The sequence below is a fragment of the Hemicordylus capensis genome, chromosome 2 (genome assembly GCF_027244095.1).
Source record: "Hemicordylus capensis ecotype Gifberg chromosome 2, rHemCap1.1.pri, whole genome shotgun sequence".
NCBI classification, from domain to species: Eukaryota; Metazoa; Chordata; class Lepidosauria; order Squamata; family Cordylidae; genus Hemicordylus; species Hemicordylus capensis.
Window position 1 is genome coordinate 191,794,229 of NC_069658.1, and position 14,748 is coordinate 191,808,976.

The following is a 14,748-nucleotide window of genomic DNA, read 5'->3' on the forward strand; positions in this document are numbered from 1 at the left end:
CGGCTCCATTACGGAGCCGGCGGGGGCTGGGGAGTTTGGGGGCCCCCCGGAAGCTCCAGCATGCCCTGCGCGAGCGCACAGGGCATGCTAGAGAGACCCCTGAGCCAAAAGGCTGCTTTTAAGTCAGGGGTCTCCTCATGAGTAGCCGCAGCGCGGCAACTCATGAGCAGAAAAACTGGGTTTGCGGAGCGCTCGCTCTGCAAACCCATTTTAAGGGGAGGGGTAGTTTGGCGGGTTAACCATCAGGAGGCCACCGGGCTTGCCTGCGGGCCCGGTGGCTCCCAAATCGGGCTAGGGGAGCCTAGCCCAATTTCGGCTAATCGTGGGAATAACTTCAGTGTTTTCTTACATTTGTGCTTGATGGAATTGGGAAAAGCCCAAGTACTGTACACTTTCTATCTGTTCCCTCTATTTGAGTGGATCTGCACCCAGGATCACATTTAAAACGAATGCAAGCATGTACAGTGGCTCACACAAACACAGCTGCACGCATATAAAGCACAATGGCTGAAGAGGCGTAAGAGAAATTATCACCCTCTGAAATCCCACTGATAGGATCAGCATTGCTCGGGAGCAATGGCATGACAACAAACTCTGAATGGGGCAGCCTGTGCTCAAGAATGGGAAATGAGTTCCCTCCTCTTTGTGGGAGTGGGGGTAGGTGGTGGGGACCCAGCTTCACCAATAACCAATATTCATGCATGCAGCATCCAGTGCAAAAATCCCGCCCCCTGTAAGTCAGGGCAGTGATGCAGAACTAGCAGCAACACCAAACATCAATGGACAAAGAATTCTAGGAGACACATCAACCCCACCGCCACTAACCGCTATTTGTGTGGCATTCATTGCAGCAGCCCTCAATTCAAGACAGTCAGGCAGAAGTCCACCCTCTGCTACAATCCCCAATACCTATTAGTGAGCATTAGCAGATCCCTGGATACCAGGAGCTCTGATCACATGATTTATAGTCAGTGCATGTACAGTCTGTGTACAGTGTATGCCAATAGTAGAGATATTCACATATTGAATTCAGTGCAGGTACAACAGTACACCTTCTATCTCTCCTCTGCATTTGAGGGATCTGTAGCCACGTTCACTTTATAAACGAATGCATGTACACTCACTCACACAAAAAGAACTTACACAAAAAGCACTCAAGTTTCCAGGTACGTCCAGGAAACTTGAAGACAACTGCATGCAGATAGTGTTGGACTAGGACTGGGAAGGCCTGAGTTCAAATCCCCAATCAGCCACTCATTGGGTGACTCTGGCCAGTCACTTCTCCTTCAGCAGCCTAGCCTACCTCATGGGGTTGTTGTGAAGATGAGCATAAACCATGTACACTGCTCTGGGCTCCTCTGAGGAAGAGCAGGATAGAAATGAAAAAATAAATACAATATTTATTTCTTCTGCATGATCCCCATCGCCCACTGTGTACATCAGGGGAGGCTCGTCTGTGGCTACCTTCATGTTGTCTAGTGGCCACCCAGGGATGGGCCTTCTCTGTTGTCGCCCTGAGACTTTGGAACGGGCTTCCCGTGGGAATAAGATTCTCCCCATCTCTAGCAGCTTTAAAGAAGTGTCTAAAGACTTATCTTTTTACCCAGGCCTTTTAGCTTTTTAGCTTCGTAACTTTTTAAATTTTGGATTATTTATTGATTTGTTTTAAACTGTTTTTAATATTTAGTTGATTTTAATGTTTTGTTTTTATTTGTTGTGAACTGCCCTAGACCTTGGGTTGGGGCAGTATAACAATGCGTTAAACAAACAAACAAATAAATAAAACACAATGATTGAATAGGAGTAAGATAGGATAATGTATGATCCTATGAAATTCTGCTGATAGGATTGGCATTGTCCAGGAGAAATATCTCGTGAGACATGATGAGAAGCTCTTTCCTTGCACCTTAGCTTTTTCTTCTGGGAACCCAACCTGACTGGCCCTTCAGCTTACTCCGACTTGCACTTCCTTGTGTTGGGCCATTTCAGTTGCCCATGCTTTGGGCTGCAGTCCCATATACAGTATGTTGGAAGTAAATGTGAGAATTTTAATCATAAATATAAAATAAAGCATTTAGTAAAACGTACTGCTAAATAAGCACACACAGAGCTGGGTTCTCAGTCAACCCTTTGGGTTGTTGTCTGTCTGTTTGTTTGTTGGCATCACATACCCAAGAGTCCAAAGTCAATCATATCGCTTCCCCCCACTCTGTCACTATATTATTTCAAAACAAAGCAGAACAAAGAAAAACTATTCTGACCATCCTGCACCATTATTATATCCCACTATCCAACTGGCCCTATCCAACGTTAAAAACAAACACTGATATTCTTCTCTTCCTCCAAGGAGCCCAGAGCGATGTACATGGTTATGTTTATCCTCACAACAACCCTGTGATGTAGGTTGGACTGAGAGAAAAGTAACTGGCACTCAGTTTTATATCAGATTGGGGATTTGAACTCACGGTCTCCCCAGTCCTGGTTGCACACTCAAACCCCTATGCACGTTCACTACATCCTATGTGCCACTCCTCCTTGCAGAGCAGTGACTGCTAAACACACACCAGAGCGAGAAGCTGCTGAGTATTCATGCAGGGGGTTGGAGGCCCTCCTTTCTTCTCCCGGGCTCGGACTGGCCCACAGGGCAACAGGGCATTTCCCGGTCCGCCCCATCCACATGGCGCCCCTGTGCCCTGCCACACTCAGCAGCAGTGAATACTCCCGCCATTAAGCATCCATTCTGCTCAAAACCCAGCGCCCTCCCCACATACATTCCACCACCCTCTCAGTGTCCCCAGTCCGGCCTTGTCTTCTCCTCACTTCATCCTGAGCCATCCCCCCCCCCTTCCTTTCCCTCCTCTCCATGTTGGCACATTGTTTGTTGATGGTGATGTTCCTGCAGAGCAATTGTTTTGTACCCAAAAGAGATTGTCCCAGGCAACACCCTCCCTCCTTGGTTTCTCAAAGAAGCTCCTTTTTGCATGGGGCGGGGAACCTTCCCACACCTCTTTATTCCCCCGCCCCCCACTTTCCTGTGATCAGTTCTCAGACTCAGAGATCTTCACTTAATGGTTGAAAATCACATCACAATAGGAAGCCTTCTTGTAAAGAGAGAGAGCAGGCAGCATAGCAGCTCTCTCCCTCACACCCCAACAAACAAGCAACTAACTAAATCTCAAAAGCCACCGCTTGCAAAATTCAGTTGCAAACCATGGGAAAGGCAAGCAACTAGCTGGAGATCTCTCTCTCTCTCTCTCTCTTTCACACACACACACACACACACACACACACACACACACACACACACACGGTGATAGACACAGGCATTAAATGTAATAAAAGATGTATTAAGCTACTTAGGAGGAGGCGCCAATTATTTTAAAAGTTAATATAAACATTAAACCTGTGTTTCTCAGTCCTGCTCCTCCAGCCTGACCTGAGAAGAGGCTGATTTCCCCCCTCTGATCTGCAAGCAGCTCGCTAGCTGCTCATGGGGAAAGCTTCCCTTTGGAGCACCAAGGGAGAGAACCTGGCTTTTAGAAAGACTTCCTTGCCACCCTGAACAGGAGTGGCTTCACAGGCTGAAGCAGCTGTTGCCCTGGTGGCCACGCATGCAGGTGTGGGCAGGGTTTCCAATGCCTGCCTTGCCTCTTGCTTGCAGAGCTCTTCTTGCAGAGCTTGGCTGGGAAATAGCAGCAAGGAGGGGCAAGGCAGGGTTGGAGAAGGGGCAAAAAGATTGACAATTATGCGTGCCTTGAATGCTCTCGCCCATTCTCGGCTCTGCCCCTGGCCTGCCTCCTTTGTGGGAAAATGGCCTGCAGAACAAGTTGGTAGAAAATAAAGATGTTGCTGAGGCTTACATCGCCGGGCTCAAAAATATAAGTCTCGGGGGCTTGTAATGCTCACCTCCAATATGAGGTGAGCATACCAAACACCACATCCTTTCCCAGTTTGGAATCTAGCTAGTAGAATTCTGCTTGTGGACCTTGTTATCTGCGGAGGTTCCGTTCCTGCCAATTTCCACAGATGATGAAACCGCTGATAACGAGGCTTTGAGCCAATGGTAATTGGGGGGTTTGGTTCCTGCAGGACAATAAAAGGCTTTCAAAAGTATAAACAATGGAGGAAATAAGAAAAATAAAGTACTACAGGTCTCCAGCTGTCCAGCTATGCCCCCCCCAAACCCCCAATTTTTGGAATTTTCAGTGAAAAATTGTGGTAAAGTTTTTATTCCAAGGAGGAGCTACAAATTGGCTCTGCTCACATGTGGATTTTAACCCTTTGTTCAACCATGTATACTGAGCGGCCTGGCGGAGGATACACAAAACCACGGGTGCCGGGGCCATGGATGATGAGGTCCATCTGTCCCCTTTCCCCTCCTAACCAGCCTGCCCCCAGGCCCCCTCCTTATGCCAGAAGCAGCACACTTGGCACTGAAGGGACGGGCAGGGGGTGGGGGAGACTTCCCTTCCTCTGCTTGCTGCTGCTAGACTACCATCAGCAGCCAGGTAAGTGTTATGGGAGCAAAAGGGCAGAGGAGATTTGGAGTAATATGGGTTGGAAGGTGGGGGTTTGGAGGATGAGTGGTGGTGAAATCAATTCAGATTGGTGTGGGAATCAGCCAGGTTTTTGCTGCTTTGGGGGAAAATAGCTCTGCTCAATCTGAACCAATTTTATTTGATCTGGGGGAGAACTCACACTTCACCAGAATGGGGAGAATGTCCCCACTTTTGTAGTTAGCTCAAACCTTCTTCCTTCCCTCTTGGTCTGTAGTGAATAACAGTAGAAGAAAGATGAAAGGAGTAGGCCACAATGCTTTGCAGCAGAGAGATCGTCTTCCCAGTGAAGCAAAGGAGGGAAAGAGGCCACACCTATGGTTCCCTCTCCCTCCCCATGACCTCCAGTCTCAGTTCCCTCCACATATGGTCAAGCAAAATATTTTGAATTCAATGTTTTCTCTCCTGGTTAGGACAGACTGCTTAATGCCATGTGACTGGTGTTGTCTCAGTGAACTTATTTTTCACTGCTGATGAGTCGGGTTTGTCTTTGTTAAGCCAGATTTGAAAATTTAGATTGACTATGAATGAGGGAACAACTGTGCAGTTGGTGTTAGAACAGAACAGAACTTGGTCTTATTTATTCTGTTTGCATTGGATTGGAAAAACCTAATTTCCTGGGTTGTGGAACTTTGGCTTTCAGCTGAAATTCAATGAATAACCCTGCTCAAAAGCAGCTCCTGAGTCTCCCAAAGTAGCCTAACTTGAATTGTGTGTGAGGTGAACAGGGTACTGAGAACTTCGCTTCTGATTCACTCACCCGGCTGTCAGAACTTGGGGCCATGGTGTCTGTCATCCAAGAGCCAAATCTGGATCCAGATGCCCGGATGGTGATGGGGTTGCTTACCCCTGTGAGCTTTCCACACCCTGAAGTAGATAAAACAGAGATATGAGAAGGTTAGAAGATGAAGCAAAAGGGAAGAGCCAGAGGATAGAGGGAACGATCAATAAGTAGGGATGTGCACGAAATTGATTTTGTGTTTTGTTTTGAGCGCAAAATGAAACACAGATGGCCAAAACATGTTGTCAAAACAGCGGTCGAACCGGTTGTTCCGATGAAACAGAACTCAAAATATTTTGAGTGTTTCAGCCATAGAAAACAATGGGGAAACTCAAAACATCCCATTGTTCCCCATGGGTAGCTTCTAGGGGAACCAGAGTGGGATGTGTTGTAGGGCATGATGGGTGCTATCTACTACCGAAGTCATGGAAAGTGGGTGATTTTAAACACATTTTAACCTTTTAAAAACTTAATGAGAAGGTTAAAAAATCGTCCAAAATTGCCCGCTTGCCCATTTCTTTTGTGGTTTGGGTGGCAGTAGCAGCCATCATGCCCTATCACCCAATCCTAGGAACACTTTGGTGTCCCTAGGAACTATCCATGGGAAACAATGGGGTGTTTTGAGTTTCCCCATTTTCCCCATGGCTGGAACAAGCTGCACTCACAGTGCACAGAAGTTTAGCACTGCAATTTGCAACCTTACCTTGAAAAACACTGCAGAAGACACAGTAAAAGGGAATCTGTCTCTCCCAATACAGAACACACATTTCAAACACAGTCCAAAAATGGCCAAAAAAGGATCACTGACCCAGAATCCACTGCTAGCCACAGTCCCTGCACTGCAGTAACATCATTGGCACGTTACTCTCTCACACACAATTTTGACTCCTTACTTCCTAGCATCGCAAATGCATCCACTGCAGCACCCTTAGCAGCAAGCATACCATAAGCTCAACTAGGGCAACTTCAGCCACATTTTGACTGAGTACACCTTGTAATGCAGATTGCAGAGCAGACCATAGCAGTGAAGCACAAGTTAGTCTCAAGGCCAGACATGGAGTTCATCACAGCAATCACCAAGAAATATTACACACACACACACACACACACACACACACACACACACCTCTGCCACTGTCCATTTCTCACCACAACACTGTTTCAAAACAAACCAAGTCACAATTCAAGGAAGACAGGCAGCCACTCAAGTTCTGCCTTTGTCAATCTGAGATCCAGCAAAACCAGATAGTTAAAGCAGCAATAGCACAGCATATTATATTCTGTGCTGAGAAAACCACAAAATCAAACCTCCCTCCCTCCTGATGTATCCTCTTCAAGAGAGGCACACCATAAGGGCTTACAAGTCCCTTTGAATACATTTTGAAACTCCCTCCTTTTGGGCTTCCCTCCCCTCAGCCAACGGGGGCACAGTCACCCACGACAACGCTTGATTTGTATGAAGAAGCCAAGATCTCAAGCCAATCAGAAGCCAATGCCAGGAAACCAATCAGCATCTCCAGGTTGGGCTAGGAGAGACTTCTACCTGAAACCTTGGAGACTCGCTGCTAGTCAGTGTAGACAATACTGAAGTGGATGGACCAATGGTCTCATAAAGCAGCTTATTTTTTTGATGGGGCTATAGCTCAGCAGTAGAACATCTGCTTTGCCTGAAGGAGGCCTCAGGTTCAATCTCTGACATCTTTAGACAGAGCTGCTGCTCTCCAGTGTAGTCAGTCTGTGTAGATGGACCAATGGTCTGACTCCGTATAAGGCTGCTTCACAATGTTCGTAAGTCCCCCATCCCCACCCCAAATTTCAACAGCTTTGCAGTAATGCAGTAAACATAGATTGAAGGGCAAGCTGAATATGTGGCAAGTCATCTGAATTGCCTCCCCCCAACAAGTGCACCCCAGTGATGTTCTGATATCCCTGCATTTTTATTTTTGTTCTGCACAGCCGTGAGGCCCACATGATGCCTGGATTATTATTCGCAAGGTATCAGCAGTGCAGCAAACCAAGCTAAGCTCACAAGCCCAGGAGAGCTCACAGCAGCTGCTGTCTGAAAAAAACAACAACCATATGGTATAGCAGCTAACGGAGACAAGAACTTGCTCCGGATACCCCCATGGGTTGCATTCAGATTTCTGCATAACGAACTGGCTTTGTCCTTTATAGATGCCCTACCCAATTTTCTTCTTCTTTGTATGACCGAACTTCTGAACGTGTTTCATCATAAAGCTAGTTCATCAAACATGCGACAGCAGCCCTTCCTGGACTGAACCATTTCAGACAGGAGCTAAGGAATGGCATATTCAGATATTCCTCCATGCAAATAACTCTTTACATATGGGAAGCTAAAGTTTCTGCCTAGCTTCATCTAGGCTAGCTTTTATGATCTGGGAAATTACATATGCAAAGAAACCTTCAAATTTATTTCCCCCACTTTCAGTCAGAAGTTGTACATTCCAGGATGAACGTAAGTGAAGTACGTGATGGTCCATGTGATATTGCCATACAGTTGGAAAAGCCCTATAAGAAGACATTTTAAGAAGCCCTCATAGATAGAATGTAGTATGGTTGGGCAGGTTACATGATAATGATGGTAATTTAAGAAAGGGCAGCATCTGGACTAGTTAATCATGACTAAGCAACATTGAAAGTGGTAAGTGGATAAAATTGAGATAAGTGGATGAAATTGATGAGAAATAACTTGTCCCATTAATTTCAATTAGACATAGTTATGACTAACTTGGACTGGATGCTGCCTGTGGACAGTCTGCTTATTTAGTTGAAGTTAGAGGTTTATTTTTAGGGTAACTGTTATGTTGTTGCTGTTGTGGATTCTCACCTGGTAATTGTTGCTAGGGGAGTTGCTAAGGGGTGTGGCTTCAACTGGGCTGGTGAGATTACTGTCAGGCAAGGAGAAAAAAGTGACAGTTGGGGAGAAGTTCTGATGGAGAAGTTCCATCCATCCCCCATTGGCTAGGGATGGACAGGGAAGGCTGGTGAACTGAAAGCAGGGAGGCTTGAAAAAAGGAAAAAATGTGCACCAGTCACCAAGAGGAAAGCTGTCAAGTATACCAGCAGGCGCTGTGTTGTTTATTTGTGCTTTTTATTCCTCTGCAGCTCCTGTAGTTTTTGGGAGCTGTACCTAATGGGTGGAGCTTCTGTAGATCCTACAGAAGCACAAAGGGGGATGTATGCTCTTTATTGAGAATAAAGAGCAGTTTTGCTTTTTAGGCCTGTGTACTCCCAACACAGCTAAAGCCCAGAGAAACGCTGAAGGGAGAGGGTAAATTCCCAGGGGAGCACTGCTGGATGCGTTCTGAGGCGAGAACCTGGTTCTTACTGATAAAGTGTCAGCATTGGATGTTACAGACCAACTTCCTGCTATCAAAGGGACAGATAAAAAAGCAACCTTCATTGGGCAACTAAAGACAGAGAGATGTAAAGAAGCAATATTGAATCAAAAGGGTGAAATTGGGAGTAGGACTCTAAGAAGGAGAATGCCTGGATGCTCTCAGTGAAGCCACAGCCTTAATAACTTATGTGGAAGGCAGTCGGGATACCATGTAAAAGTGTTCATTTTATTATGCACAGGGGTCAAGAAATGTTGGCTCTGTTCACCATCCAATCAAACATTTTACTCATTGAGCTACGATGGCTTTTTAAAATACTCGTCAGGCATCATTTTGCACTCATCACAGGCAAGCAGACTAGTGGATTTCCTGAGCCCTGATTATGCAGTTAAGGAGAAAGGAAAAGAAACAACCATTTTACATCTTTAAAAATGAAAGTGATGCCATTCACTTGATTAAGAGATGTGTTACACCAGCAACAACCACTGAGAGGGATGCTATGCTGAGAGGAAGTACCTTTACTAAAGCAAGCAAAATGTTCCAAAGCTAATGGCACGCAAAGCTAATGTGCCAAATCCTCCCAAGGTTACTTATTGCTGCAATAATGTTCCAAGTTCAGTGTTCCGAGTTGCCTTGTATTCAGCCTGTCTCTGTTACCAGTTCTTCAGTAAACTGATTTAGGGTTCAGATCTCCAGCCAATACTCACTGCAGTTCCCAGTCTGGAGTGGTAATCTTGAATGAGCAGAAGCGCTTTATGTACTTTGCAACTCTTCTCCTTAGCCCATGGGACTGGTAACATCCCTGTCCAGAGCCACATGGAATGGGGTGGTGTGGTGTGGTGTGGTGGAGAAGGGCTTCCAGAGAGTATACCAAGGGATATAAGCTTTAGCTTCCTGACTTGACTGACCTTCAGTTTGCTTAGATGTTTGGTGAAGATTGTGAAAATTTCTGCAGAAAACATCAAGCAGACAGAAAGGAAAACAATGGGGTTCTCATTGTGTTCTGCTGCTACTTAGCCGCTCCTGTCAGTCCCCTGCCTTCTCCAACCCTCCCCCACCCCAAAATCTTACTTTTAAAGAAGGAGATAACAGGTGATGGTGAGGCTACACTCCATAGAGGAGAGGCCTTGAAGACCATTCCTGTATGACCTCCCAATCACCTGTAACCCTACTTCCTCAAGGTAAAGTTTGGGGAAGATTAGGCTATTTTCATTTAGGTAAGTTGTGGAGGACCAGCAGTGAACAGGAGAGCTGCACATCACTTATTTTGGTTTCTCAAATGCTCGTCTCACATAGGTTACACAGAAAGTTGCCTTTTATCAAGTCACATTATTGGTCCATATAGCTCAGTATTGAGGTCGTTCACACAACCTTTAAGAGTGTTGGGGAGGGCGGGAGGGCTGAAGGCAGGATAGCACCTACCTTCCCCTCCGATGATCTGGCAGGTCCTGGCCATGTGGCTTGTGCACACACACACAACTGGTGCTTTTGCAAGCCTTGTGACATTCTGGAGGCTGGGAAAATGCGTCCCAGCCTCCAGATAGCCGGCAATGCACCGCACAACGAATGCGGTGCATTGAGGGATAGCGCCATGAGTCAGGTGTTCTAGGCACTTGGTTCTGTGTCTGCTTGGGCTGCATGTAGCCTGAGCATACACACGAACGTGGAGCTGAAGTAAAGAGCACTCTTGCACCCTTGTACCCAGGTAAACAGTCAGGTAAAAGCCCTAGGCTACCCGGGAGGGCAGTGCTGGGATTGGCCTTGGTTCCATCACTTCACATGAGCAGCCCTACAGAGGTTGGGTTGCCCAAGCCTGGGTAGGGATGCTCATGTGAACAGCCTCATTGTCTGCACTGGCTGGCAGTGGCCCTCTAGGATTTCAGGTGGATATCTGCCAGCTCTGCCTGGAGATGTCAGGAATTTGAACGTGGACATTTCTGCATGCAAAGCAGATGCCCTTCTACAGAGCTATGGCCCTTGCCCAATATATAAGCATACTGGCAAGCTTCCTTCATTTTGAGAGTTTGACTGGAATGCTTGAAAACCCAAATGGTTTGCGGGGTGAACTGGAAGAAGACTCACACTTCAGAAGTAGAGGTACAAACCATAGCATTTCATCTTTTTGTGAGCTCACAATCACCACAAAATGAGTAAAAAGTGTGGTGGAATAAGAAATGAGCTACCTGTATGAGACTCCGCTGATTTAAAAATGAATGCTTAGTGTCACTGTCAGTTTGAATGTTGTTGAAGAATCTCAGGGGTTATGAGGAATTCTGTAGTCATGGTACCCTCCTGTTCAGTGGCAGAGCTTTTACATAAGCGGGCATGGCTTTCCTCTTTATCGATGGGTTTTTATGAGCAAATGTGGGTTCTTACGATGTTTAGCTCAAAGCTAAGGTAGTGTAAGGAAGCAATACACTGTAGGCTTGAACTGATGATTCATAAGTTTGCCCATTGCCCTCGAGTGCTCAATACATGGGAGGAGAAGGGAGGGGAGGGGAAAGCTTCTGTTGGTGAACTGAGGGAAGTCGGTGGATACCCGCCGCAACCACCTCACTTTATCTTTAATAAGGGAATCTATTGGTGGGGTGCACTATTGCCCTCTGTTAGTGGCACACTGTAATTTGCTTTGATTGCAGGCTGAAATTCTGTGGCATTTAGGCTTGAGAGCAATTGCATTGGCTTGTGATTCTATTTTTAACCCAATGTCTTTCTCACTCTTCCTTTTCCTCTTGTTTATTTTTTTATTTTAAAATTGCCTAGTATAAAAGTCTTCTATATGGCAGGGCATTGCTTTATTTCCTCTTGTAAAGTGCCATGTGCATTGACAAATTGAACAATAATGATGATAATAACAGAGCATGGGTTTCCTACCTCAACTCTGTTGCAGGCAGAGGGAGGAAATAGCCATACACCCACAGCTCAGAGCTGGACAGCCCTCGGGCGAATTAATGTGTAAACCAGATTATCAGCTAGCAAATAACGACTGTTAGGACAAATTTCTCACTTCCTCCAAATTCCTGGAGCCCCATTCAAAGCTCCATTTTCCTTTTCCCGTGCTTTGCTTTCAGAGGAAATGGATGTTCAGCAGAATCCAAAACATGGCAAAATATCTCGAATCTGTCTGAACAGATCTAATGGCCAGTTCCTGTGGGACTATCTGTATCCATTCCCGGAATCTGATGCTTTTTACAGCCTGAAAAAACAGTTGACATCTTGGATCCCTGTGCTTCAAGCTTTTGCGCTTCATGTTTTGGATTCCGTAACTCCAAAACCAGAAAAACAAGGCATTCCCTAAGGAAATCTACCTTCCCTGCTCAGCTTTGAGAGAGAATATTGCTTCTCATGGGAGCAGGTTCCAACACAGATACCATAGTGGAGAGTTATTTTCAATCCCCAGTCTTTCACTTACACACAGCAGCTCTTGGTCGGTAAGGCAAAACAGGACAGGTCTAGCCAGTAGCGGCCGGTGAGGGCACCGCTGGAGGGGTGGCGAGAGGCACCTTTAAGAATAAACGAATTAGTGTTTATCTCTACTCTCGCCACACCTGAACACTGCTTGGAGAAACAGTGCGCCGCCCAGCACCCCCTGCTGCAGGGGATCGCCTCCGCCAATCACCTGGCTGCTGGCAGGTGATCAGCTCCATGGAGGCCAAGTGAATGGTGGAGGTGATCCTCTGCCTCTGGGGGTGCTGGGTGGCATGCTGCTTCTCCGAGCAGCATTCAGATGCGGCGAGAGTGGAGGTGAGCATCAATTCATTTACTCTTAAAGGTGTCTCTCGCTGCCCCTCACCGGCCGCTACTGGGTCTAGCAGTCGTTATCAGCTAAGGTACCTGAAAAGAACCTTCATATTTAGGAGAAGTATACCTCTGAGAACTAGAGGCTAGGGACAAACAAAAGGGGAGGGTAGCTGTTGCTTTCCTACCCTGCTTGTGAGCTTCTCAGAGGCAACTGAAAGGTGGCTGTTGGGAACTGGATGCTGGAGCAGAGTGGCTCCCAGTCTAGCCTGGTAAGGAGATCTTGAGGATGTTCTCACAAGCAGCCTAGCCCAGGTTAGGCTACTCATGTGGAGCACCGGGATCCGCGTGGACTAACCCCGCTCCCGCCCAGACTAACCCCGCTCTTAAGCCCGGCTCTTAGCCAAGGTTGAGGGAGCAAGCACTCCCTTAACCCGGCTGCTGTGCTTGTGTATCCCTTCAGGCTCCAGAGAGCCTGAGGAGACATAGAGATGGGCACCTAGAGTGCCCATCTGATGGGGGTAATCCCCCAAGGCGTCACACTCATTGTGTGGTGCCTTGTGGGATATCCAGAGGCCAGGAAATGAGTCCTAGCCTCCGTTCATCTACCCTGCTGGTAGTGCAGATAGTGATTCGCGCTGCTCTTGGCAGCACAGGTTGTGTGGGCACATGGCTTGCACACCGAAGGGTCAAGGATCAATAGACTGAGGGGAGGTAGGTTGAACTCTGCCTTCCCCCATCTGTCCACCCATGTGGTCATGTGAATAGCCCCCTTATGTTATGATCTTAGACATTTATGTTATGATCTTAGACATTTTCTTAACAGAAAATATTAACATGGTGCTGCTCTCTTGCTGAGACAAGCTGATCTCCTTTGACTTTCTCCAGAGTAATGTACAACTTCTTCCTCATCAGCAATAACTTATTGCTCTTGTTCACAAGCAAAAGAGACCTCTAGGGCAGGGCTGCATTACAGTGTGGTGTAGTGGAGAGCCAGCATGGTGTAGTGGTTAGAGTGCTGGACTAGGACCGCGGAGACCCGAGTTCATATCCCCATTCAGCCATGATACTAGCTGGGTGACTCTGAGCCAGTCACTTCACTCTCAGCCTAACCTACTTCACTGGGTTGTTGTGAGGAGAAACATAAGTATGTAGTACACCATACTTAAGGAGTGAAGAAAAACTTAAGTATGTAGTACGCTCTGGGCTCTTGAAGGAAGAGCGGGATATAAAATGAAATAAATAAATAAATAATAAACTTGAGCCTTCCTGCTGTTGTTGGACTACAATTCCCACCATTTTCAATCACATTGGCCAATAGAGAGGGATGATGGGAGCTGTAGTCCAACAACAGCTGGAGGGTCAAAGTTGTGCAGCCCTGCTCTAGGAAGTACCTTTGCCAGGTGAAAGAAAATACCACTAACTATCTTTATCTCTCTGAATCTTTGGTGAACATGCGAAGAGCAAAAAGCACTTCCTGTCATATGGGGTTTTTCCTCTGGAAAGAGGACCCCCAGTGGGCATCATTTCTTAAAGCAAAGAAGCTTGAAAATGAAATGGAGGCTGTGTCTGGGCATTTCTGCACAGGTTTTGTGGATGTGCCAACATTCACATTTAACATATCATGCAGACCTGATGCTTCAGAAGGAACAACACAGCCAAGATAGTGGTGGTGAGGGGAATAGGACAACTTGGAGATAATTATGGGTTTGAGTCAGTGATAATGTAAATCAGAAAACAATTTAGCATATGACCTCTGCTGATTTGCATATAGCAATGCATCCACCACATGCCTAAAGGTAAAGGCAAAGTGTGCCGTCAAGTCAATTTCGACTCCTGGTGCCCACAGAGCCCTGTGTTTGTCTTTGGTAGAATACAGGAGGGGTTTACCATTGCCTCCTCCAGCGCGGTATGAGATTATGCCTTTCAGCATCTTACTATATTGCTGCTGCCTGATATAGTACCAGTGGGGATTTAAACTGGCAACCTTCTGCTTGTTAGTCAAGCATTTCCCCACTGTGCATGCCTAAAGGCTGACTTCCATTACCATCTTAGTAAGGGAATGAGTATTCAAACCCCTCTCTGCGTTTGTCCTCTAGAAATGGAGTTCCCAACTTTGGGTCCCCAGATGTTGTTGGACTACAACTCCCATAATCCCCAACCACTTTGGCCATTGTGGCTAGGGAGGATGGGATGATTATTATTATTATTATTATTATTATTATTATTATTATTATCATTATCATTATCATTATCATTATTATTAGTAATTCGATTTCTATACTGCCCTTCCAAAAATGGCTCAGGGTGGTTT

The 14,748-nt window shown here is 46.3% G+C and overlaps 1 protein-coding gene across 6 annotated transcripts in view; it reads right to left on the reverse strand.

Moving 5' to 3' along the window:
* The window catches only part of OLFM2 (olfactomedin 2), a 283,573-nt gene that overhangs the window by 16,506 nt on the left and 252,319 nt on the right, over window positions 1-14,748 (reverse strand). For all 6 annotated transcript variants that reach the window (XM_053300615.1, XM_053300613.1, XM_053300614.1 and 3 more), the window contains one exon: window positions 5,317-5,423. In XM_053300615.1, the coding sequence (XP_053156590.1) occupies window positions 5,317-5,423 (107 nt within the window). The remainder of the gene's footprint in view (window positions 1-5,316; window positions 5,424-14,748) is intronic.